This window comes from Vipera berus (assembly GCF_964194415.1).
Source record: "Vipera berus genome assembly, chromosome: 1".
Lineage (NCBI taxonomy): Eukaryota > Metazoa > Chordata > Lepidosauria > Squamata > Viperidae > Vipera > Vipera berus.
The window spans coordinates 41,912,713-41,937,320 of record NC_138202.1 but is presented as its reverse complement, the minus strand read 5'-3'; the positions used below and the strand labels follow the sequence as shown (position 1 = coordinate 41,937,320).

General features: G+C 36.9%; 1 protein-coding gene across 2 annotated transcripts in view; it reads right to left on the bottom strand.

The window, feature by feature from the left end:
• Positions 1–15,443: 15,443 nt before the first annotated feature.
• Positions 15,444–24,608, bottom strand: part of PRIMA1 (proline rich membrane anchor 1) — a 118,457-nt gene continuing 109,292 nt past the window's right edge. For both annotated transcript variants that reach the window (XM_081314719.1, XM_081314720.1), the window contains one exon: positions 15,444–16,193. In XM_081314719.1, the coding sequence (XP_081170845.1) occupies positions 16,091–16,193 (103 nt within the window). In that variant the 3' untranslated portion in view covers positions 15,444–16,090. The remainder of the gene's footprint in view (positions 16,194–24,608) is intronic.

The window sequence follows — 24,608 nt, the reverse complement described above, 5'->3', positions numbered from 1 at the left end:
TTAGGCTTTTAAATGGGACATAATCTTATGCAGAATTGACTTGGGAGGCCGGTGTGTGGTGTGGTTAGTTCACATAGTGTGGTGGGATGGAGGGTTTGTTGTCACTGTGTGTTGGGGGGAGAGAGCACGGGGGGAGGCTCAGCTAATCTCAATGTACACATGTTGTACTTTGACAATAAAGGTTTATTTTATTTTTTATTTTTTTATTTTTTTTTATATTGGACGCCTTCCGACCTGAGGGGCTCATCTTCCAGCGTCATATCATTTTGCCTTTTGGTACTGTCCATAGGGTTTTCATGGCAAAGATACTGGAGTGGTTTGCCATTTCCTTCTCCAGTGGATCACGTTTTGTCAGAACTCTCTGCTATGACCTGTCCATCTTGGGTGGCCCTGCACGGCATAGCTCATAGCTTCATTGAATTACGCAAGCCCCTTCGCCACGACAAGGCAGTAATCCATGAAGGGGCTTCTCTGTGACAGCCCCTCAAATATTGGAAGACTGCTATCATGTCATTCCTAGTTCTTCTCATGAAAGGCTTTATAGGTGCTAACCAGTGCCTTGGATTGTAGCTGGAAGCTTTCTGGGAGCCAGTGAAGCTCACTAAGTAGACATGTTATATAGGCATACTGAGATGTATTCATAGCTACCCACATTGCTGCATACTGTACCACTTGCATCTTCTGAATAGTCTCCAAGAGCAGGCTCTTATAAACTTGATTGCAATAGTCAGACTGAGAGATGATTAAAATATGACTGAGTCTAAGCAGATCTCCCAATCCAAGAATGGGTGAAATTGGGATACTAGATAGAGTTGTGCAAAGGATTTTGGATTTAGATCATGCCTTCAAGTACTAGCTGCAGAACTGCAGAGGAAGAAAATTTTTATCTCTGTTTACTTATGAGCTTCCCAGAAGTATCTGGTTGCCACTGTGGGAAACAAAAATGTGGAAATAACAGAATTTCTTGGCCTAATCCATTAAGGCTGTTCAAATACTCATCATTTCACCATTCTACCACAATATTTTGTTGCATATATACTGTAGAATTGATTTGAGCTGGAAAATTAAAAGGAGGATATGAACTATTGAGGAATCAGTGGCTGGCCATACAATATGCCAGATATGATTAGTTTGAGTATCCCCAGACTGGGGGTGAGGGGATATAAATAGGATATTTCATTGATGGAGGTTTGCACATTCTTATAATGGTGCAATGACAGCATTTTGTCTTCTGCATAAACACTCTGACTCTGACTCTGACTCTCTCTGCCCTCCAATGCTTATCACACAAATAACAGAGCAGCCCTTCTCTAAACATTCTCTTGGGCGCCAGTTTATCAGCACTTACTTAATAACCATCTTTATCCATAGGATCTTGCTTCTCTTTCAAGCCAATCACTTGCCCAAGTCTTTAAATAATGGAATCTACATGAGGCAGCAGCTGATGATCTTGCTTTGTGATCGTTATTGGGTGTTTCTCTCTCTTCTTTTTCTTGAGATCTAATTGCTGTTTTATTTAAATATCTACTATGGGAGCAAGATTCTAAGGCGTGGAGTTGGTAAAAGTGGGTGATGCTATGAGAAATGATGTAATTGCATTCAGAATTTCAAAGCACATTTCTCATTTCAGAATCCAAGCTGACTCTGGATAATAATAATAATAATAATAATAATAATAATAATAATAATAATAATAATAATAATAATGATGATGATGATGATGATGGTGATGGTGATGATGATGAACTGGAGAAGATAACAAAATACAAAAACCTACAAATAGAAATAGAAAGACTGTGGCAAAGGCAAGCAAGAGTAGTACCAACAGTAATAGGTACCTTGGGTGCAATCCCAAAACAACTGGAGCACCACTTGGACACCATCGGCATTGATAAATTTGCCATTAGTCAATTGCAAAAGGCTGCCTTACTAGGAACTGCTTGCATCCTGTGACGATATCTGTAATACCATCAAATATCCACATCTGCCTATCCCAGGTCCTTGGTAAGGACTAGATAGGTAGACAAAAATGTCAAATCCAGTCTGAACATCTGGCTGACTGTGTGATGATGATTAATAATAATAATAATAATAATAATAATAATAATAATAATAATAATAATAATAATAATAATAATGATGTTGGAAGGGATCTTGGAGGTCATCTAGTCCAACCCCCTATACCATTTCAGATAAATGGCTGTCAAGTCTCTTCTTAAAAACTTCCAGTGTTGGAGCATTCACTGCTTCTGGAGGCAGGTTGTTCCACTGGTTGTGCAGAATAATGTTGCCTTTGATCAAAGACTTGAATGCAAGAGAGAATACAATATATACAATAATGTCACATGCAAAATATCCATACTTTTGCAATGGAAACATATTTCATAGGGACCCAAGAAGAAGTGGGTACTGGTCAGGATCATGATCATTTATTTATATTATACTATTTTACTTAGCTCCAGTCCCAAATGACTCTTTGTGGCATCCAACATTAAGACAAAAATATAAATAAACTACATGAAGAATACCATAGGAAACAAAGATAAAACCCTAAACCCAAGATAGGCTTTCACAGTCAACCAGTTACATCTGAAAACACACCGGAATAAAAACATATAATCTGCTAATTAATTTGCAGTAAGATGTAGTTGCATGTATTTTTGTGGGGGAGACTATTCCATGAGGCAGCATTATTACAGAGAAAGCTCACCATCTCACTTAAAACCTACAAACTTCATTAGGAATATGAGGTTACAGTAGAATCCCAATCAGATGCCAGGGAAGAGCTTGAGGTGACTACATCTTGTAATGAAGACATTGTTGATGTATCCCAAGCCATGTACCTGGACTGACCTATGATCACCTTTTCACAGTTGACCTTTTGGAAAATACAATTGTTACTAAAATGCAAGAATGATATGACTATGGGCCATATTATCAGTAAATAGCTATTTATCTCAGACACTGTACTTTATTTCCCTTGACTTTCCTTGGGATTAGACCTATAGTAGCTATAAAACTGGATATCCCATTTTTTTTGCCATATCAAACTTCCATAGAATGGCTAAGAGTTTTTTTTTATTAATTTTATTACTTTTAAAAAGTAATAAAAAAGAGGGAAAACAGAAAGATAATTATGATACATAGTCATAGGAAAAAATACATAAAAGGACTTTTTTTTAAAAAAGTGAAAAAATACAAAGAAAAATATTTTAATAATAGTTACAATTCTATATATACTTATGTAATGCAATTAATGATCAAATATGAATATATTTCTGATACATTTATATAACTATTATGTTTTGTAATCTATTTTGTGTAAATGGATCCCAGATTTCATTATTTTTGTCTATACAAAATGTATATCTGTAAGCAATGCACTCATAGGTGACAATGCAATCAGGTTTTCAATTCATTCAATGAAAGGAGCCAATGCTACAGTGTCATAATAATGGCATGGAGAATCCATTTAAGTTGTCTAGTTGTCAAATTCCAATTTTAATTCCAATTTTGTCTAGATCTTTTTGGATCCTGAGTTTGTCTTCTCGGGTGTTGGCTATTCCTGCTAGTTTAGTGTCATCTGCAAATTTGATGAGTTCCCCTTCAATTCCCTCATCTAAGTCATTTATAAAGCTATTGAAGAGTACTGGGCCTAAGATGGAACCTTGTGGTACCCCACTGCTTACTTCTCTCCATGTAGATGTAGTGCCATTGAGGACTACTCATTGAATATGGTGTGTCAGCCACATACATTGCCATGAACCAATTACGGGAACATACATAATTATAAACCAATCAGTAAGAGCAGTATCATGCATAGTTCTTCACTACTCAAAATATCACAAGTCAGCTAAAGGTTAGAAGATAGACTAAGACTTTTACCTTATCACTAAAATTCCTTCTTACTAAAAACATTCCTAAGCAGTTTGGATCAGGATCTTACCCATCACTTTAATGGTCAGGAATTCCTGAGCCGGAGTCAGATGGTCTTGCTCAAATTGGTGTCATCTCTGCTTAACAAAGCAGTTCAGTTCTGTACCAATAGTTACAAGGCACTATATCTTTTTCTATGTGCAAAATAATAATTAACAATTAATTGAAATGGGCTGTCCCAACACCTCATCTATGGAATCTGCTTCTTGGATAGTCTTGATTGGCACCCATTTTAGCATCACTTTGATGCCAGGTGAAGACCATTCTATTTTCTTAGGCTTTTTAATTGGCTTTAATTGTATTTAATTCATATTGCTGTAGTCTTTCAATGACTGTCATACTGCCACCTAGTTTATGTGGTGCCTTTAGTTTCTATTTTATTGTGTATTTTTTAAAATTGAAATTGTATTTTAGTGTTATTTTAGTGTAAACCAATCAGGGGGTTTGGGCTACTGGGAGGTTCAAACATTTTAATAAATAAATAGGTGTTTAAAAACCCTTCAGAACATTAAATTGCTAATGATGCTGATGTTGTGGACATTTAACTCTCAGTTAAGACATTATGATACCTGGAGCAGCTAATAATGTTCTCTTCCACCCCTAAATCAAACTGTGTAGTATTTTCCTAAATTATTGGTCCTTACATCTTCCCCTGAACTAGCAGTAAAAATCTGCTGCTTGATATGTAAATTGTACATAGTTGAGTCAGCTCTTCATTCTCTTGAACTGATGATATTCAGCCTTTCCCTGAGGCTGATAGCAAGTAGCACATGCTGTTGTTACACAGAGATGGAATGTGAGCTGTGATAATGGCAAGTCCCATTATGCAGGTCTGCTAAGACAATATTTCCAGGGGAGGGGAGGGGGAGAGAGGCTGTTGTTGAGAAGATCTCATTTAAGTAGAAAAGAATCATGTGAGTGTGTAGTGTTGCACATCAGCAGGCAATACTGCAGAAAAGGACATAGGATTAATCTGTAAGGGAATTCAGCTATAAACAATAACGATTAAAAATGACTGAAGGCGATTGAAATTCTTGTATTTAGCTGCAGGCAATTTCCAGAATACAGATAAAAACAGGGAAGACCCAAACCAAGTTAAGCACTTTCTAAGCTAATTGACAGGGAGTATGAAAATATGAGAGGCTTGTGGTGATCTGAAGGAAAAGAATTATTTTTTACTTGTTGAATGATTTTGAATGATTCAGGGACATTTGAATGCCCCTGAAAGAGCAATGGAAAAAGATGCTATAGCAATGATGGGAGAGATATATGAAGGTCATTAATTCTATTTCAACTATCTGGATTTTGTGGGATTTGGGCTCCTACTGGGGCCCTTCCACAACATCCATAGAGCTATCTCAATTCAGTGTTGGTGATGCCCTTGTTTTTTCCTGTAACACAGAAGGGATTTGAAAGTTCAAGGAAAACTGAGTTAATCAATCTCAGAAGTTAATCAAATCAGTATTCAATCTAGAGGACATGCTATATTTACAGCATAATTGCACGAAGTGTCTCTAGGCTGAAGGAATTTGGGATGTTCAGTTTGAAGGGGGGAAAATATGAGATTAGTGCCCAAGTACAAGGTGTCATTTGGAAGTTGGTCAGGAACTCTTCTCCAGTCTCCCATTGCAACTACCTCAATTGCAAAAGGATGGTAAGATGTTTACAATAGTAGAGCTATTGGGGGTTCTCCATGTCTGGAAGCTTTTAAGCAGAGGCTGGATAGCTACCACTTGAGCATCATTTAATAGGTTTTCCTTCACATTGCAAAGGGCTATTGCACATGATTCTTGTAGTCTTTTAACTTCACATTTCTATGAGTCTATATTTCTATAATTCTATAGAGAAGCTTATTCTTTACTAAATGTCCATATGGGTATGCTGTAAGCACACACACACACCCATTTTAAACATGGGGATTTTAGCTTGCCGAGACTGTCAAATCTTGTTTGCTGCTGAATTGTTCATGCTTTGGCACTGGACAATACATAAATGTTTAAATTGCTCGATATGTCTAACTGAATTACTTTCACATTGCAAATAAAAATGGGAAAGGCTGTCTCTAGCACTTCAGCTTATTCACTTAGACATGTCTGCTGCAATGCCACTTTGTCTTTTCACTATTTCTTTCTCAGTGAAAAAGAGAAAATAGAAAAATAAATTTAAAATAATGAGAACATGTCTTTTGGAAGAGAAGTGAGTGGGTTTGTGTCCCATTCAGGAGCCATTGCTTCAGATTTTGGTGAGCAAAGAGAAGAATCTTTGAGTGATTCGTTACTTCCAGAATATGTCAGGAGATGTTCCAGGCATTCCAGGCATTCCATTGGGAGCAATTCCTTGAGATCCTCTGTTAGCATTAAGAATGCAGGATTCAGGGTCAGAGGTCTGTCTCAGCAAAAACAATTTCCTGTGTCTTTAGATCAGAGGAACACAGTCCAAGAGATCCCAGTATGTCCAATGAATACTTCCATTTATCATTGATTGTAAATGTTCATAAGTTGGAAGTTCAGGGAGCCACGTTGACTCATGTGGTTAGGATGCTGAGTCAAAAGACCATTGAGAGGTCAAAACCCAAGAGCAAGCCACATGATGGAAGGAGCTCCCATCAATTTTCCCCAGCTCTTGCCCACCTAGCAGTTTGAAAGCATGTAAATGCAAGTAGACAAATAGGTACCATTTTAGTGAGAAAATAACAGGGCTATGAAAGGAGCCCCATTGAGCATCTCCTGGGAAATCATGATGTCACTGGCTAATCCTTTCAATTTGGAAGTGCCTTGGTACCTGCTTCTGACATAATTGTAGGAGTATAAGTCAGAAGTGGAAAATTATTAAATATCTGTATGGTGAATAATCATATCAAACAGATTTCATCTTCATTACACATGCCTGGAGGCGGTCCGGGTCTGGATGGGGAGGAACCCTGACAAGACTGAGTGGCTGTGCGTGCCGGCATCTCGGGAAACCCAGATCATTCCATCTCTTACTATGGGGGGGTGAGTTATTACCCCCCGTAGATAGGGCTCGCAACTTGGGAGTCCTCCTAGATTCACAGCTTTCTTTAGAAGATCATATAGTAACTGTGACTAGGGGGGCCTTCGCCCAGGTTCGCCTGGTGTGCCAGTTGCGACCCTATCTAGACTGGGATGCCTTGCGTACAGTCACTCATGCGCTCGTGACCTCTCGGTTAGACTACTGCAATGCTCTCTACATGGGGCTGCCCTTGAGGACCACTCGGAGGCTCCAACTGGTGCAGAATGCAGCCATGCGAGTTGTGTTGGTGGTCTCCCGATACTCCCATGTTACACCTCTGCTTCGTGAGCTGCATTGGCTTCCAGTTGCCTTCCGGGTGAGATTCAAGGTGCTGGTAATGACCTACAAAGCCCTACATGGCATGGGTCCAGAGTACCTTAGGGAGCACCTGCTGCCGGCATCAACTTCCCTCCGCCCAGTGCACTCCCACAGAGAGGGCATCCTCAGGGTGCCACCGGTCAGAGAATGCCGACTGGTGGCCCCCAGGGGGAGGGCATTCTCTGTGGGTGCGCCTGACTTTTGGAACCATCTACTGGTTGAGCTCCGGATGGCTCCCGACCTTCGCTCCTTCCAACGTGATCTAAAAACTTATTTGTTTGAACAAGCCAGCCTGGTCTGATGGGTTTGGGTTTTAATTATTGTTTTTAAGTAATTTATTTATTGTATTTGGGCACTATGGTTTAATCTGTTTTTAATTTTTGTATTTTGGTATTTTGATATTTATTGCCCTGTTCACCGCCCTGAGTCCTTCGGGAGAAGGGCGGTATACAAATTAAATTAAATTAAATTAATCAGATTGAGTTTTTCTTCTGCTTTCTCAACTTTTCAGAGGGCAGCTTCCTGGTAAGTTATTTTATTTATTTATTAATTTTATATAGCCATCCAAATCACACATAGGGTAAATTTGGGTGACTTACATTTAAAAAATTCACAAGCAGATCTATCCAGAAAAAATGTGCATGTCTCTATTGAATTATTACAACTAAAAGAAGTGATTCAGAAAGTCCAGAGATCTGGTTGTGAATGTGTAACACTTTAAGTATGAAAAAACCCACATGCTAAAATTGTGATTGTTTTCTATTTTATAGTTTTCTCTATTTCCTTCCAAGCCAAAAGTTTTCTGTTTTCTGGATCCCCATATTGTTACTGTTTTTATGTGGATTTTTTTATTTAATGGAACTTTAATGAATTTAATGGAACTATTGCATTTTATTTGATCTTGTTTGGAAATTCTTATTAAAAAGAAAAGATCACAAAAACAATTAGTAAATAAAAGATTTTGCTATGAGTTGTTTGCAAAGATCACAGGAATTTTATTCCATGTAATTGATGGTCTGATTCAACAAATGTGCTAATCTACAATGTATGTCATTTGGCTTGGTCTCAGATTGTGATTTGTATAATCCTGATTAAAGAATCATGGCCTAGTGCAATATATGAGTGTATGGGTTCATTTCAAAGATTGAAGTTTCCTCAATATCTTGCATTCTTTTTACCCATAATGAGATTCAGAGTATGTGTGTGGGGGAATAGGGTAATGGAAAGATAACCAGGATATGTAAATGATTGGCTATGACATATAAAAATGACAGCTGGTGGATGGATAAATTGCTACCTATTTTTTTGAAATCTGAAATTACTCAACCTCACCCTGATCCATCTAATGGGATGGCCATATTCTTTTTGGAAAAGCTTCCTAAGCAAACATTGGGACGTTCATGAATATAATCTGTATTGTGTTTAATATCTACTGTATGGTCCTATATTTTCTCAGAGCTTTACCTTATACCTTAGGCATAAAGAGTTTTACCTTCAAATCCAGTTCAAATTCAGATAAGAAACTCTACTCTCAATGGCTCTATTTTAATGAGAAAATGTCATATTTTAACACTGAACAGATGTTTTCTCACATGCTGTAGATTCTTTGGCTCAAGCTCATTTTCAAATAGGGTTGGGAAAGACGTCTATATGAAATCCAGAGCAATTACTGCCAGTCAGTGACAATTACATGACAAATCAAAGTATCATGCTTGATTCAGCATGCCCATACTATTTTACTCTTTCTCATAATCTGCACTTTAACCAAACTTTGTGGATTCCTTTGTTGGTTGAACCTGGAATAGTTGCCATCTTGGATTTGGATCACATGGTAAGCCATGATGCCACATCAAAGTGGAGCGTGTGACAGAAGAAAAAAGGTAGTGTTTATACAAACACTGTATAAATCGGCGTTTCAGTCCACATTACTTTGCCTAGAGCCCAGGTTTGTTGTAAGAGAAATTCTTATGCTCTTATGACTAAGCTATTATTCAATTGTAATTGCTCTAGACAGCTTATGAATATATGAATTAGGGCAGAAGTCTCCAACCTTTCCAGGCTCACTGCCCAGAGGGAAGGAGAGTAGCTTCCAAATTGGTGCGCATGCATGCATACACACAAATGGGGCTGCGTGCACAGCACAGCACTAGCAGCCCCATTTGCATATGTGGCATGCGCTGGCACCGTGCACCTGTGCAAATGGCACCCCCATGGCAGCTAGTGGCCCCATTCACGCATCCGCAAATGGGCCACACACACCTGCCTAATACTAGCGGCCCTGTTCATGCATGTGCAAACAGGCTGTGCATAACTGCCTGGGGCTAATGGCCCTGTTTGCGTCTGCATGCATGCACAAATGGGGTTGAGGGCACTAGCACGACTGGGGGGGAGTGTGTGCACACACGTGCATGCACTGGCCAGCCATTTCCTCAGCCCACTGGCCAAGAGGCCACCTGGTAGTGGGCCATGGCTCACAGGTTGGGGACCCCTGAATTAGGGGATCTTCATGATGTATAGCAAGAAAATGAATCTTAACAAATAACAAAAACAGATGAGAAACTTTTAATAAGCATATTTTTATTTAAAATAAAAAGTAGTTATGCTCTTTTTAATAGGGTACTGCACAATCTCTATATGCAACACAGGGTTTTTTTGGTACAGAATGTATGTATTGAGCAATATCCTTAAATACTAAATATATGTTAATGGCTTTGTCTTAGAAACATAGCATTAATTCTAAAACTGGTTTTGGCCATGATCCAATGAACTCCATGAATACTATGAGACTTCCGGTTGTTCCTTTCCCAAAGCAGACAGCCTGGTGCATGTACAAGATGCTTTTATTTATTCCTAAAGGAACTCTTTGGATCGTGGCCATTCTCATTAGTTAATTAACCACTGGTACAGATTTTCAAAGAACAAGAGCTGGTTTAATCTGTAATGTGGTGTACACTCAAAAAGGCAGATCTTAAAGAGTATTTACATTCATGCATTAGCTTTTAACACACTATCCTTGCAGTCTAAAAATCATATATTTTAGTTGCAGAGATGCAGGAAAGGCTATAAAGAATATATAAAAATATAATTATAACAGTCACAATTCTCCGTTGCCTTACACTCTGAATTATTTTAGGTACTTGTGCAAAGCCAAGAGCAAAATTGGTACAAAGATATCATGCGAAGAGGATAGGTTTACTTCCATTTCGCATGATAGAAACCAGTTGGAAAGTGCGAGGCAATGGAAATTCAACTCCATACATTTATTATAGATGGCTATGTTCCAGCCAAAGTGAAGCACTCTCAAGCCTCAGAGGGAGATTTTAAACACATGCTTTGATCTACTCTCTCATGGAAATGAATGGGACTCAACAAATCATAATTTTGGCGGAACACTCCCTCTATGTATATATAACACGAATCATTTCTAGTAACAAGGTTGCAAGCTGAGAAAAACCTCAGCTGTTGTGTGATGTACAAGCAGCTTGATATAAGTAGAGCAATGTAAGATACATTAATAAACTGAAAAGCTTGCTTGCTGTATGGCCGTGGTACATAAAACCTTTCAATCTGTTTAAAAAAAAAGACTAAAAGTAAAATTTTTAATCCCTGTAAATTGCTATACTGAATTATGCTTCCAGCATGAGGTTATCATTATGAACAGACACACACATACACACCCGTTATCTATAAATACTTGTATATTTCATTTGTATTTAATTCAATACATTAAAGAGCACATTATTTTTATTTATTTTTGAACCAGTAATTTCAAATCAAATATTGGTTATATAATAAAACACTAGAAGACATATTCCTATCTCCAGTTTTGAAAACTGGGAACCAAGGTATAACTTCAGAAGAGTTAAATTATTTCTAGGGTTTACAAAAATTGAATGTAGGGTTTACAAAAATTGAATGTCCTTTAACATAATATTTTTGTTAGCTTTTAGTCAAAACTTGTATTTTAGTCAAAACTTTTTACAACAAAAGTATCATAATATTTAGAAAAGAATAACACTGAGAAATAACTAAGTCTAAATCATTTTGTAAAGGGCAATCAACACCCCCCTCCCCAGCCCCTCAGAAATATTTGGGAACGGCAATTTCCAAAATTTTGAACCAGTAAAGATTCTCTTTAGATTCCTGGTGACTACATGGACATATCTATATCTAAATAGATTTCTTGTCTGAGATCGCTATATATATATTTCAACTTTTCACTGTCCCATGCATCCTTGAGCCTTCCTAGAATCTTAATATAAGCTGGGTCAGATGCAGTTTAACATTTTTAGATTGATTAGGGTTGATCAGGTGTTGCCTAGTTGTGAACCCCATCATTCTGATGTATCTGAAATGCGCCAAGCTGAAAAAGTGGATGTAAGCATTCTAAAATTACCATTACATTTAATCTTCAGCTTCTACAAACTCCAGTTGTACAAACCACTCATACACTCTCTTGCCTGTATTATTGTGCCTGTGCACAGTGAAATCTCAATTTAATGGATTCTCATTTATCAGGCTTTGATGAAAACTCAGATTTATATCTGGACAAACTGTTAAAATAATAGATAAGTCTGTTGCATCTGAAGTGATTCATATGAGGCAGTTTAAGTTACCTTAATTTTATTTTATTCACAGTGATGCAATAGATATTCTGGAATAACAAAAAAACCCCATTTCCTAAAAAACTCCATTAAGGTTTTCTTGCAGTATAAAATTATTTTTCCTATTTTACTCGTAAGAGTACTTCAAAATATCACAAAATATTAACTTTCTGTATATCCCACCTTCCTCTTTCATAAAGCCTTCTGGGTAAGGTATGCATGCATGGTATGTTAATAATCCATCATTGAGATTTTTTTTGGAAAGAAGCCCAAATAAAATGAAAGCATAATTTGTAATAATTTCAAGCTGCTCATTGAGATGTATAGAATACATAACAGAAAATCTGATGACTATAATAATGCAGTTTTGAATATTCAGTGATATAATTAGAGCTAATGACATCATCATATAGCATCCCAGTTTGACTGCATATCTTCAGTAGTCCTCAAAGGTGTCTGTCTGTGTGTGTGTGTGTGTGTGTGTTTGTGTGTAAAATACCCCTGGTATTTTATATTTATTTTATATTTTATATATTATTTTATATCCCTGTGATTGTGCACTGTATCCTTTTTGAATGTGATTACTATAGAGATAGTTTGGTAGAGAAAACTGTGAGTTCTAATCCTGCCTTGGACAGGAAGCTAACTGAGTGACCTTGGACCAATCTCTCTCAGTCCTAAGAAAGAGGCAATGGCAAACCATTTCTGAAGAACCTGGCCAAGAAAAATACAAGGACTTGTCTAGGCAGTCACTGAGAATCAGACATGATTGGATGAAAAAAAAAGTTATAAAGAATATATCAGAATATAGTTTAGCCTCATTGCTCACTTGAGCATTAGGGAAATCTATACAATTCTAGCATCTATATTGCTCTTAGGGTCAAAAAATAAAAACAAGCAACAACTCCACTCCTCAGCAAAAGACAACTTGAGCAAGCAGCCAAAATTCTCTCTATTGCAATTAAAATAAGAGCAGTTGTTAGCAGCCAAGTTTTCAGTTTTTCTATTTTTTTAAGCTGAATACATCTATTGGCTTGATGTTCAAAAACATTTTTCTTCTTTTTATTTTAATATATTTATGTTAAACTTTATTGTGCATTTTAAATTGTTCTTCACTATTAAAAATAAAGTGTTAAGGTTAAATTAAGCTGGATTTATGAATCATGCACCTTTGGTAAAATAAGAATTACATATGTCTTCAAAATAATGTTTTCTCTGTTCTGATTTTACTTTGGATTTGTCAGTGACCATAATAAAGAGAGTATGTCTTAAGATTTCTCTGAAAATACATTCTTACATGGAATTCAAAAGGCTTTCAGAATAAAGGACTAATAAGACATTCACCCCAGAGGTATTTTGAGTTAAAATGACTTGCAGAGCATTTGGTAAGTACTGGTGGATGTACTAGATGCAACTAATTAAGGCTGGTATCTGCTATGAAATTTCTATTAACTTCAGTTGAGGTTTAACAGGAATTCTGATTCTTTTAATGAATGAAAGCAACAATGAAACACAACTGCAACACCGTTGGAGACACACTGCAATCTCTCTTTCTTCCATCTTCACTGTACAGATCTTTTGAATCATTTAAAAAATTAATTCATGGAAGTGTGCTTCACCACCCTACTCTTTCCAAACCTAACTTCTGTCACTGAAATGGCAAGATGGAAGATGTCACTGAAATGGGAATTACCAGAGTATGTTTTTCCATTCCATACTGGGCATTGGATTGTATGAAAAGAAATGAACTTGTAATCAATATACATGTTAACTTCTTACCCAGTATTATCAGCTATACCACTAACAGTCTGGCGATGGTCACTAGATTCCACTTTAACTAATATACTTCCTTCTACAGGTGGATCTAGACAAGGGTGTGTCTTGACTCCAATCTTGATCAATTTTTATATGAATGACTTGGAGCCTCATTGGAAACTGAAGACTTTGCTGCCATTTGCTGACTGATATATATGTGCCTTTTTTATTATATGTTGATATGATCTGTGTGCCTTGACAGAAGTCACCATGTCTCTAGTGACTGATCAGAGTCTTCTAGCCTTATTGCAGTAATAACAAATCAACTTTAAAGTATTCTAAAACGAAGGTACTAATCTTTTCCTGCTCCAGGAAATCACATAAAAGATATTTTGATCACCAACATATTGAACAGGTATGTTTAGGATTTATTTCACCGTCCTGTTTAAATGAATTTTCCTTATCCAGATTTATAAGGAACCAATTTTCTAGTGAGACACCCTTGCAACCCCTTACTCCTTGGGAACATGCTTTTTTGAACTGTATCCTCTACTGGGATATAAAGAACAAATATAACCACTACTTTTAAGATTCCCAGGAATAAATTATTTATTTTATGTAACTTACTGCCTTGCAGATGCAAGCCCAGACATAACTAAAATGGTTGCAAAAATATTTTATATTGCTATTAAGAGGCCAGTCATTGTTGCTGCAACAGCCCTAACTATACTGCTCAAAAAAATAAATAAAGGGAACACTTAAAAAACACAATGTACTGTATTTAATAGTAGGATGTCTTATTTTCTGTTCCTTTTAGTTTTTTGAGCAGTATATATTGATTTTAAGTATTATTGTATACTGTTGCCTGGCCAAAGGCTCTAAAATCATCCATCCATCCATCCATCCATCCATCCATCCATCCATCCATCCATCCATCCATCTTGTTTCATATTTAACTGGGACAGCATTATACAGTGACTTTGTCTAGGTGAGGGGATATCAGAATTAAGTGCAGAGAATTTGCCCCACACCTCACTTTTAAGAGATCTTCAGTTCTTATTTGAAAAACTGATTGTAAGTTGGAATACACTGGAATTCTATTCTGAGACAATCCTAGCTACATTCAGCCAGCAAACCAGCTTCTTATGACTTAGGATTGACACAATACCAGGATTCTAGACTACAGAGTTGCTACAGCTTATTTTAGACTGCTTGAGTCTACAAAGACAGAATATCACTGCAGCTTGACAGCAAGACAAGAAGCCAAATTGTGACACATCATTTTGTTTTGTTTTGCTGTTACAACTGTGACAAATGAAGGCATATGAAAGGAAAGACAGAAATCATATTTTAACTTCTTAATCAAGGTATGGACAAGTAATGGCATCAGACGTTCTTTTATAAATTAAAGTGACTGTGCCTAATGACACTGTGACAATGGAGAGTTGGATTATGCTTTTAACCTGTTTGTGGTATTTTATCACAAAGTGATACAACACAGAGCAATTTTGGCACTGTTGGCAGCCCCTTATTAAAGAGGGGACTGATCTATCACAGCTTTTTCCCTGCAACAGAAAATTATTTAGCACTCGCTTGGAGGAGCTACTCAAGGAATAGGAAAGTCTTTAAGAAGTTGTTATCGTCCAGAGTCAAACATTTTTAGATCATTCTAGAGATCTTCTCTACAGATTAGTGTGGTAGATATACATGTGCAAAACTGCAAAATAATAATAGATGTAACCAAATATAGATTTTTTTTAAACACTAAGGCCAAAAACATTTCTGGACTTTAAAATGTTATCCTAGGCAACACTTTTCTTTTGATCAGGAAAGCTAATTGCTATAAGACATTCTGAATTCCTTTATGTCTGTAGTAATGGCGTCTATATCTAGTCATAGGATTGTAGGAGGGGATACATTCCATGAAATCATGCAGCTGGGCTGGGAGAGATGTTCCCTTTTAGTGAATGGAGATTTTCCACTTTAACAATATGATCCTGATAAAGGGTGGGTCTTAAAATGACTGTAGAGAAACAGAAAAATGCAAAGCTTGAATTTGCAAGCCAAATTGTGGTATTTTACTGTCTTGAATAAATCGCCCTTTTAATCATCAAAGGATCACTGAAGCATTTAAAAAATAATAAACAGTCAATCAAAGATGAGGAAGGAAGAAGGGACACTGCAATCTGCTTTCAAAAGAACAAGCATGCAGTGTTTAGGCCTCTGTGAATCCCTTTTTCAGAGTAGCCCCTGGTATAATCCCACTTTTGTGACACTCAGCAAGCCAAAGAGGAGTCACCTGCTTTTCTTCTCAGAATATCTGAAGCGCGTGCTATTTCTGAAATGAAGTCCTCGGCCATAAGTCTTCTCTTGATGCTGCATTTCACCCACCTTGCATATTCCATGTGTGCTTTTAATGTTTACTATTCAAGAGGTGGTTTTGGAAATTACGCCACTGCATTGTTAGCATCAACTGTCTTGCTGTTTTGACAGGATGTCATTGCATATTCAGCTTGACTTGTTCCATTCTCTTCCGTTCTCATAGGTTTCCTTTGTTGCAGCCCAATAAAAGTGATATTTTAAAAAGAAAGGAGAGAAAAACAAATTCATTAGCTGTGCAAAATACTGAAAAACATTCTGTACAGATGATTAATTATACAAGGATTCCTAAAACTAAAAATATTGTTATCTCATTCCACCAACAATGTTGTAAAATTCTATAAATCTTCAAATTTGGACTATTTATCTACAACATAAATTACTGAAGAGTTCTGTATTACTACTGTTAATATTTTTCTGATGCTAAAAAAGGGGTGAACATCCAGATGGTTTCCAGATATTCAATTCTCCTCCATGCCAGTTGGACAGCCAACAGCAAACCCTCTAGATAACAGAAGATTGCATGCCCTGAACAAGGAAAATAGGGGGGAAATGCAAGAAAATAAACCCTTGATTTAAAAGGCCTTGTTCTGGGCACTTTGGATACAATGAAGAAAATCTGTCTATATACCAGATACTTCTATGCACAAATACAATTTGCTACATATACATACAAATGCATATACTATGTGAAATGCACACGTATAAAATCTAGTCTCTAGTGCCATTTTATGTATAAGCAAAATTCCTTTGCATTTAATTCATATTCTATTTTTACAGCTAGCATTATTCCTTGTAAGTCTGTTAAATCTAAGAGTTTTTATACCTTAAATCCTGGGTCAAATCTCATTTCCTGTCACTTATTGACGGTTGTTAATGAGATGATCTGACATGGGGAGCAAACACCAAAGTTGTGATGAAGAGAGCACAGCAGAGGTTATACTTCTTGAGAATTCTCAGGAAGCATAATCTCTCAAAGGACCTGTTGTTGGCATTCTACCACTGTACCATAGAGAGCGTGTTAACCTATGGTTTGTGTGTGTGGTTTGGGAGTTGTACAGTCATGGAAAAAACAATGCTGTCCAGGGTTGTAAAGACTGCGGAGAGAATAATTGGGTGTACTCTTCCTACTTTAGATCAAATTTATGCCTCCAGGTGTTATAAGAAAGCTGTGGAGATTGTGCAGGATTGCACGCACCCCGGAAATGATCTCTTTCAGCTTCTGCCTTCTAGAAGGAGGTATAGGGTCATAAAGACCAGGACCAGCCGCTTGAGAAATAGTTTTTATCCAAAAGCGGTTTTGGCTTTGAATGCAGCAGAATGCAGTTTCTGAGAGAACTTCTGTATTTAGTTTTTAGAGTGTTAGAGTGTTTCTAGGGGTTAAATGTGTATATTTGGGGTGGGTGGTATGTTGATATGTATTTTGTTGTTTTTGTTGGGTTTTGTGGGGTTGATGTTGATTTTTCAATTTCGTTGTTCTGTATGGGACAATGACAATAAAGATTATCGTATCGTATCATATGACCGTTTTCAAAGGTTCAATGGCCTCAGAAAGGGTGCTTTACAGTCCATAAAGCACTTCTGGCTATCATATTATGGTGCTCCTTCCCCCACCCATGGCCGCATGATTGTGATCTGGGTCTTTGGTTCAAGCTTAAGACCAGTTGCCAAGTGCCCTATGATCATGTGATCAGCATTTCCAAACTTCTTTGCTGGTTTCTCAATGGGGCAGCCAGCAGGGAAGGTTGCAAGCAGCTACCACCTGCTACAGCATTGAGATTCTGGCAAGCAGGCAGCTCTTTGAGAGTGAAAGAGGAGCTGAGATTCAAGAGTAAGAGGGCTGCCCACTGAGGAACTCCTTGGGTGGATTGCAGAAATGGAGGTCAGACCCAAAAGATCAGTGCTGTCTTTGCATAGTCTCTTGAAGGAGTTTACCTTTGTGCAAAAGGGAGGGATGGAGAAAGGGAGTTCAGATCCTGAAGATCCCACTCTGTTCCTGCAGCCCAACACAGTGGTTCTCTTCCATGCATGGAGGGGAGATGAACTACTCCAGCGGGATGCAAAAACAAAGCCTGGACCCCAAAGATCCAAAATTTGTTTCTGCAGCCCATTGCAGAAGTTCCTATCCATCTATGAAGAGGGGCTGCTTGCCCTCTTTTAGCAGGCAGCTCTTTTGCTCTGTCCACTTAATGACTACAACTGGGAGAGCTGGGATTATGGTTGTTGAGTGAAGTGGTCATGTGAGCATCTTGTTTAACTACCACTTCACTCAATGATAGATTCCAATCCCCACTGTGGTCCCAAGTCAAGGAATATTTGGATCTGAGTATTTAAAAAGTATGCATGTTTTAAAAACAATGTTAGGAAAATAAAATAAGGAAAAAAAAACAATCCAAAATCCTCATTATTGTCCTATTGCAAATTTTCTTTATAGCCTCCAATTAATTGTTAAATCTGAAGTGTGTGTATATTCAAAACTAATTATTTTTTTTAATCTTTCTGCTGTCTTTATTACTCCAATTCTGTTCTACTTTTTTCTCCATTCTGCTCCATCTTTTTAAATTGTCATTTGTTTTGCAATTAGTACTGATGTATGTTAAGTGCTCTTTAAATTCATAATATTCACTCCATGCAAATCCACTCCAAATTCATGCCAGAAGCAGAAGTAACTCATTATAATGTCTACTATGAAACTTTCTACATGCGGTTGTTTTGCTAATTAGCAAATCACTGATTGAACTCTTTGTAAAATTGCTTCCAAATGAAAGGAGCAATTTTACGTTAAACAAATGAAATTTTATGATGTTGAGCAAGAAATGAAATAGGAGTGCAAATTTGTAAACTTTCTATCTCTCATTTTCCTGCATCCAAAAACCTCACAAGAATATCATTTACAAAATGATCAGTTAAATACATCCTAGTCTTATTAATCTGTCCCATTCAGACAACAAAGCAACTATCAGAGAAACATGGGCCACGACCACTAGAAGATATTGCTACTATGGGATGTAACTGAATCTAGTTATTTCTGAATAATGCCCAACTTCTTTCACTTCTTGTTTTTCATGGTCTGTCTTATGTTACAATGAAATCTATTTAGCGTTGCCTGACATTGAAGATGGGGATGAAAAAGGAGAGATGACTTAGTCATTTAAACCTGATGGTAGGAAAGAAGCACTAAGAAATAATGGATGGGAAAGGCTAAAGATGTTTGTTTTCCTCATATGGAGGTACCTCAGGTCCTATTTTAGACATTTACAGGTAATCCTCAACTTACAACCATAACTGAGCCCAAAATTTCTGTCGTTAAGTGAGACAATTGTTAAGTGATTTTTTTTGCCCCATCTTACCACCTTTCTTGCCACAGTTAAGTGAATCACTGCAGTTGTTATTAACATGGTTGTTAAGTGAAACATGGCTTCCCCATTGACTTTGCTTGTCAGAAGGTTGAAAAGGTGATCACATGAGCCCGGGACACTGCAACTGTCATAAATACTAGCTAATTGCCAAGTATCTGACTTTTGATCATGTGAACATAGGGATGCTTCAACAGTCGTTAAGTGTGAAAAATGGTCATAAGTCACTTTTTTCAGTACTGCTGTAACTTTGAATGGTCACTAAATGCCAGAGAGGGTTGACACCCTTCAAAGAAGAAAATCTTAACAGTAATTAAGTTTAAATTAAATTTAAAACTTATTAAATTAATTAAGATGAAGAGATGGTTATGTCTCATATATTTAATATTTTCCACTTTTGTCACATAAATAATTGTAATTATAATTGAATTATACTCACCACCCTGAGTCCCTCGGGAGAAGGGCGGTATAAAAATTTAATAAAACCTTAATAAAACCTAAACCTCTCTTCCTCTGCAACTCAGTGCTAATTATGTGTCTTTTCAGGTCCTTTAGGGGTCACCTAATTTTTCCATTGAGATCTAATATAAATCTCCCCAAATCCTCTTAATACTTAAAGATTCATTTGCTTTCAGCTTGGTTTCTGGGGCTCTGAACTGATAAAATCAGGGATAGAATGTAAGGTCTGGAAAGGAATTCTCTGATCTTTGTACCCAGTGAAGCGTCCCTGACAGCCAAAACACTTTTGAAGTAGGACAATCCACCACTTCCTGAGGTAATCTTTTAACCTGTTGAACAGCTATTACCAGTAGCATTTTTGCCCTAAGTGAAATCTACTTTTGGGTAATTTACTTATTTATTTTCTATTAGCTTATATGCCATTGCATTTCCAAAGATTCTAAGCAGTTATGAATAACAAAAAATAATAAAAAAATAAAGAGCAGAAACTTCCCACACCTCTAAATGCCTTTATAGAATTTTAGTTTCATAACTCTTTGGGAAAAAAATTAGGGGAAATGGGACCATCTGGACATGGGGGTTTAGAAAAAGGGATCCATCTCGGAGAAGGCTTAAGCAGGGGTCACTTACCTCAGATTTGCAGCCTGCAGCAAGCCCTCTCTACTAGATCTTACCAGACCACACCAACTCAAACTAGAGTTATGCAGGCTCTGAGTCATGAAGAGCTTTAAAGGTGATATTTAAATTGCACCTCAGAGATCAAACAGGATGAGGAGAATTGCACTCCCCTGCCCCATTTCCACCAGAGGTCATCAGCAAGGCTGAATGATATAGGTTCAGTCCCACATGCAGGCTTGAATTCTGACCAGAAAAGATCAAGATAAACTATTTCATCCATGATTCTCTGCAGTTATCCCTAAAAAAAGTAAGGCTGGATACGAGTCAATAGTTACCTACAGGTAATCTTCCTTTAGCAACTATAATTGGGACTGGCAACTTGGTTGTTAAGTAAAGTGAATGCTACGTTAAACTGTGTTTATGATCATGCAAGATCTGCAAGGTTGTAAATGTGAGAATTGATCATAAAATTACTTTTTCATCACTGCTGCAACTTGAATAGTCATTAAACAAGGCAGTCACTAAACAAGGACTAGCTGTAATACAATTGGATAATGGCTTCTTGAAGAGAGAGGAAACAACACCTCATTCACATAGACATTTTCCATTATCCACACTCAGTCTTCCCTTATTTCAACTGGGAAGGATAGATGATCAAGCGTAGAGAACTTCCTCAGTACCCAGAATATCCCACTATTTTGTAAGACAAAGCCTCCATGATTTCAGCTGGACCTGCTCCAGCTAGCCTCTAACCCTGAGCATATCCGAGTGATTTTATCCTCTACAGCAAATTCATCTTCTGATCTGACTTTCCATAATAGAGACCAATTCACTTTAAATAATGCTTTAGGATGACTATCTGCAGAAACAGTAAGAACATGTTTACTCATTTTTGGTCATATAAACTTTTCTTTTTATGCCAGCTTCACCCTAAACACTTCTTAAGCCATTTTATCTCCTGGAAAGTCCCAGGAAATTACTTGGATTAATGGCCAAAGTTAGCCTGCTCAGAAATAATCCTATCAAGTGCTGCAGGAAACTTTTATTCTAGAAATCAGTGAGATACTCATGAGAACTCCCTATCAGACTTCAGGGAACTCGACATTTGGCCTGTGGAAATAGAGGTGATTTATTAGGTGCCTGGGTTGGGTTCTCCTCCCTCCAGAAGTTTGCAGTGCCAGTAAATTATATTGTAACTAGAGTGATACAACTATGCCAAATGACAGAGATAAATGTCTCCCTTCCTCAGAACAAATCTGACATGTAGCTGCCTATATGGATGAGAGCCATGACCTCCTGAAATAAATCCAGAGTTGTCCTGATGGTCATGAACTCACAAATTACATCACTTCCTATGTATATGAGAGATTAACTTTACAGGAAGATAAATTAACAACAGAACTCTTCTGATCTCTCTCAACTTTTCCAGATGATAGCAAGTTACTCAAAGGAATCTATATTCCAAGAAGAATGAAGAAGAGGGAGAATTTTAAATAATTTTAAAATGTCAGCAAAACTCTGTCAGACAAGAATAAGATGTTCAAATACAGTAATACCAAATAATGCCAAATAATAAAGTCCCTCTATCTGAATTAATTAAGAGTATTATTGCATCTCTTATTTACTCTGAACAGCCCCCTATAAGTCATAAATACAGATTGTCCTTCTTTAGTGCCCACAGTTGGGACCAGCAGCTTGGTCATTAAGCAAAGTGGTTGCTATGTGAAACGGCAACAAATTTACATCTTCCTTTAGCTTTCCTTTGTTTTATACCATAGACGTGCAATGGTTATAAATACAAGGATTGGTTGTAAAGTCATAACTGTTAATAGCAACTAAATGAGGACTATCTGCATATGTTTTTGGTGGTTGAAATCTTTTTTTATATATAAGCTTTCTTCTTCCAGTTTTTAATTGTATCTGCAGAGAAATATATTTTTCAGAAATTCCTGGTGTTTCCCCCTAAGCATTAAGCGTATCACACTTAGTTTTCATTCATTTGCCAAGTGTCTTTATCAACACTTCAGATTGGCTTTGAACATAGAGAGAGCGCTAATGCAAATGACAATATAATTGTATCATGCTATCGTATTGATTAATCACAATTAGTTTCTTAGCAGCTCTACTTTTGGCCTAACCAAAGTTAACAAATTCTTTTCCAAGGTTACCCCATATACAACATATTTAAGTATTTGCTGTATATTTAATATTTGTTAATCGCCGGTCTCCCTTGGTCCTTAATAAAGTAGTCATCAGACCATATATAAGTGACCCTAGGCAATTCCTGGTCAGACACAACTGCAATTAGTATGTCAGCCTATGTTAGTAAACAGCACTCCTAACTCTGAGACCACATGCATCTGCAGTGCCAATGATAGATTAAGAAACACCTCAAATAGTGAAACAAATTATTCACAGGGACTACAACTCTCTATAGGACTGGCTGTGCATCAGTCAACCAGGCAGTCAACCACTCATCAATAGCACTTCTAGTTTATTGTCCTGACAGTTCTGAACTGAATGAATCCAAGATGCTTTGCAATCTGCTGAAGATATTTCTTTATAAAATGAAAAAATCTGAAAAACTTTAATGTGACCTATGACACGGGTCCTCAACCCCTGGTCCCTGGACCAGTACTGGGCTGCAGCATACCAGCAACTGGTCCACACAAACAAGAAAAACCCCATCCACAGGATGCAGACAGCACACAAAACCATACCCTCTCTGGTCCGTGGAAAAACCTCTCTCCACATAATCATGGTGTCCAAAAGGTTGGGGTTCTCTGACCTATGGTATGTAATATTGTCAAGTGGTTAGACTAGTCTTAGCATTTGGAAAAAAGATACACACTGATCCTAATATCTGGGAACAATTATAAAGCATGCTGGAATTCAATTTATAGCATTTCCAAGAACAGCAGTGGTATGTCTGTCTTATAGCCTTGATAGCTGGTGCCATAGGATGAACAATAATACTAAGATAGATGGACCGGTGATAGAATAATTTGTAAGGCAAGCTATATGGCTGTATTCTATTGGAAATAATGGACTGTTCAAGGAATCACAGAATCATAGTTCATTTGATTTGTATAAGATTCCTCCACAAAAATCAGGAATTTTTTGTTTAAGCAAGTTTATTGTATGAAATCTATTATTAGTTTATTTGTGTAACATATCAATATCCACCACCCTTAAAAAACTCTACAGTTTTACATTATAGTTTTCTTACCAGGTATTATACTTGCATAGCATAGCATGGCATGGCATAAACATAATATAAACTATTATCTGTAGATATATCCTGCTATTGGTAATTTCTGTGGCAAAAGGTATTTGAAGATATTTCAGTAGCCCAGTAAAAAGAGTCATAAGGACAGGACTATTTTCTTACTAGTTCTTACAACAACGCCTTTTTAAAAATTCAATAACCGTGTGCTTTTTCAATAAATTCTTCAATGAACCATTAAGAGAATTCTTATTCATTTGACTACAAATTCTGAAGAATGACGAAGACATTTTCCCAAATGAAATTGACTGCAATTAAATGATCCTTGATAAGTGTGATCTGAATTCTTATTACAATGTTTAGTTATTGAAATAAAATTCCTTTCCTACCAGATCTACTAGTCACATGCAGGACTGCAGAAGACTTTAATTCAAATTATGCTTAGCTCCACAGACTACACAGAGATATCCATGTAATTTCCTTAGCAATAACATGTTACTAGTTAGTTTGATTATTTGAGTCCCTTCTACAACCCTAGAATTCCCTGGTAATCTTTTATCCAAGTTCTGATTAGGTATGTCCCTGCATAACTTAAAAATAAATGAACATAAAGAGATGGGTGTGTCCCATGAAATCTTTGCTATCTTTTTGCTATCTTTGGATAGCTATCATCTTTTAAGACTACAAAACAAGGTTAAAGAATTAGTCTTTTTAAAGTAATCACAATGAAATTCTTTATTTTATTTAAAAATATTTTATTAAAAAATGGGAACTGAGAACCACCATCCTCTCGTACCATGACATTTTAATTACAGTTAACTTTTTTCTTTATATCTTTTTATCACAGTGGCAAACTGAATCCATGCAGCATCCATGCATACTTGTACTACTAAAATGAAATCGCATTAAGCGAGAACAAAATAATTG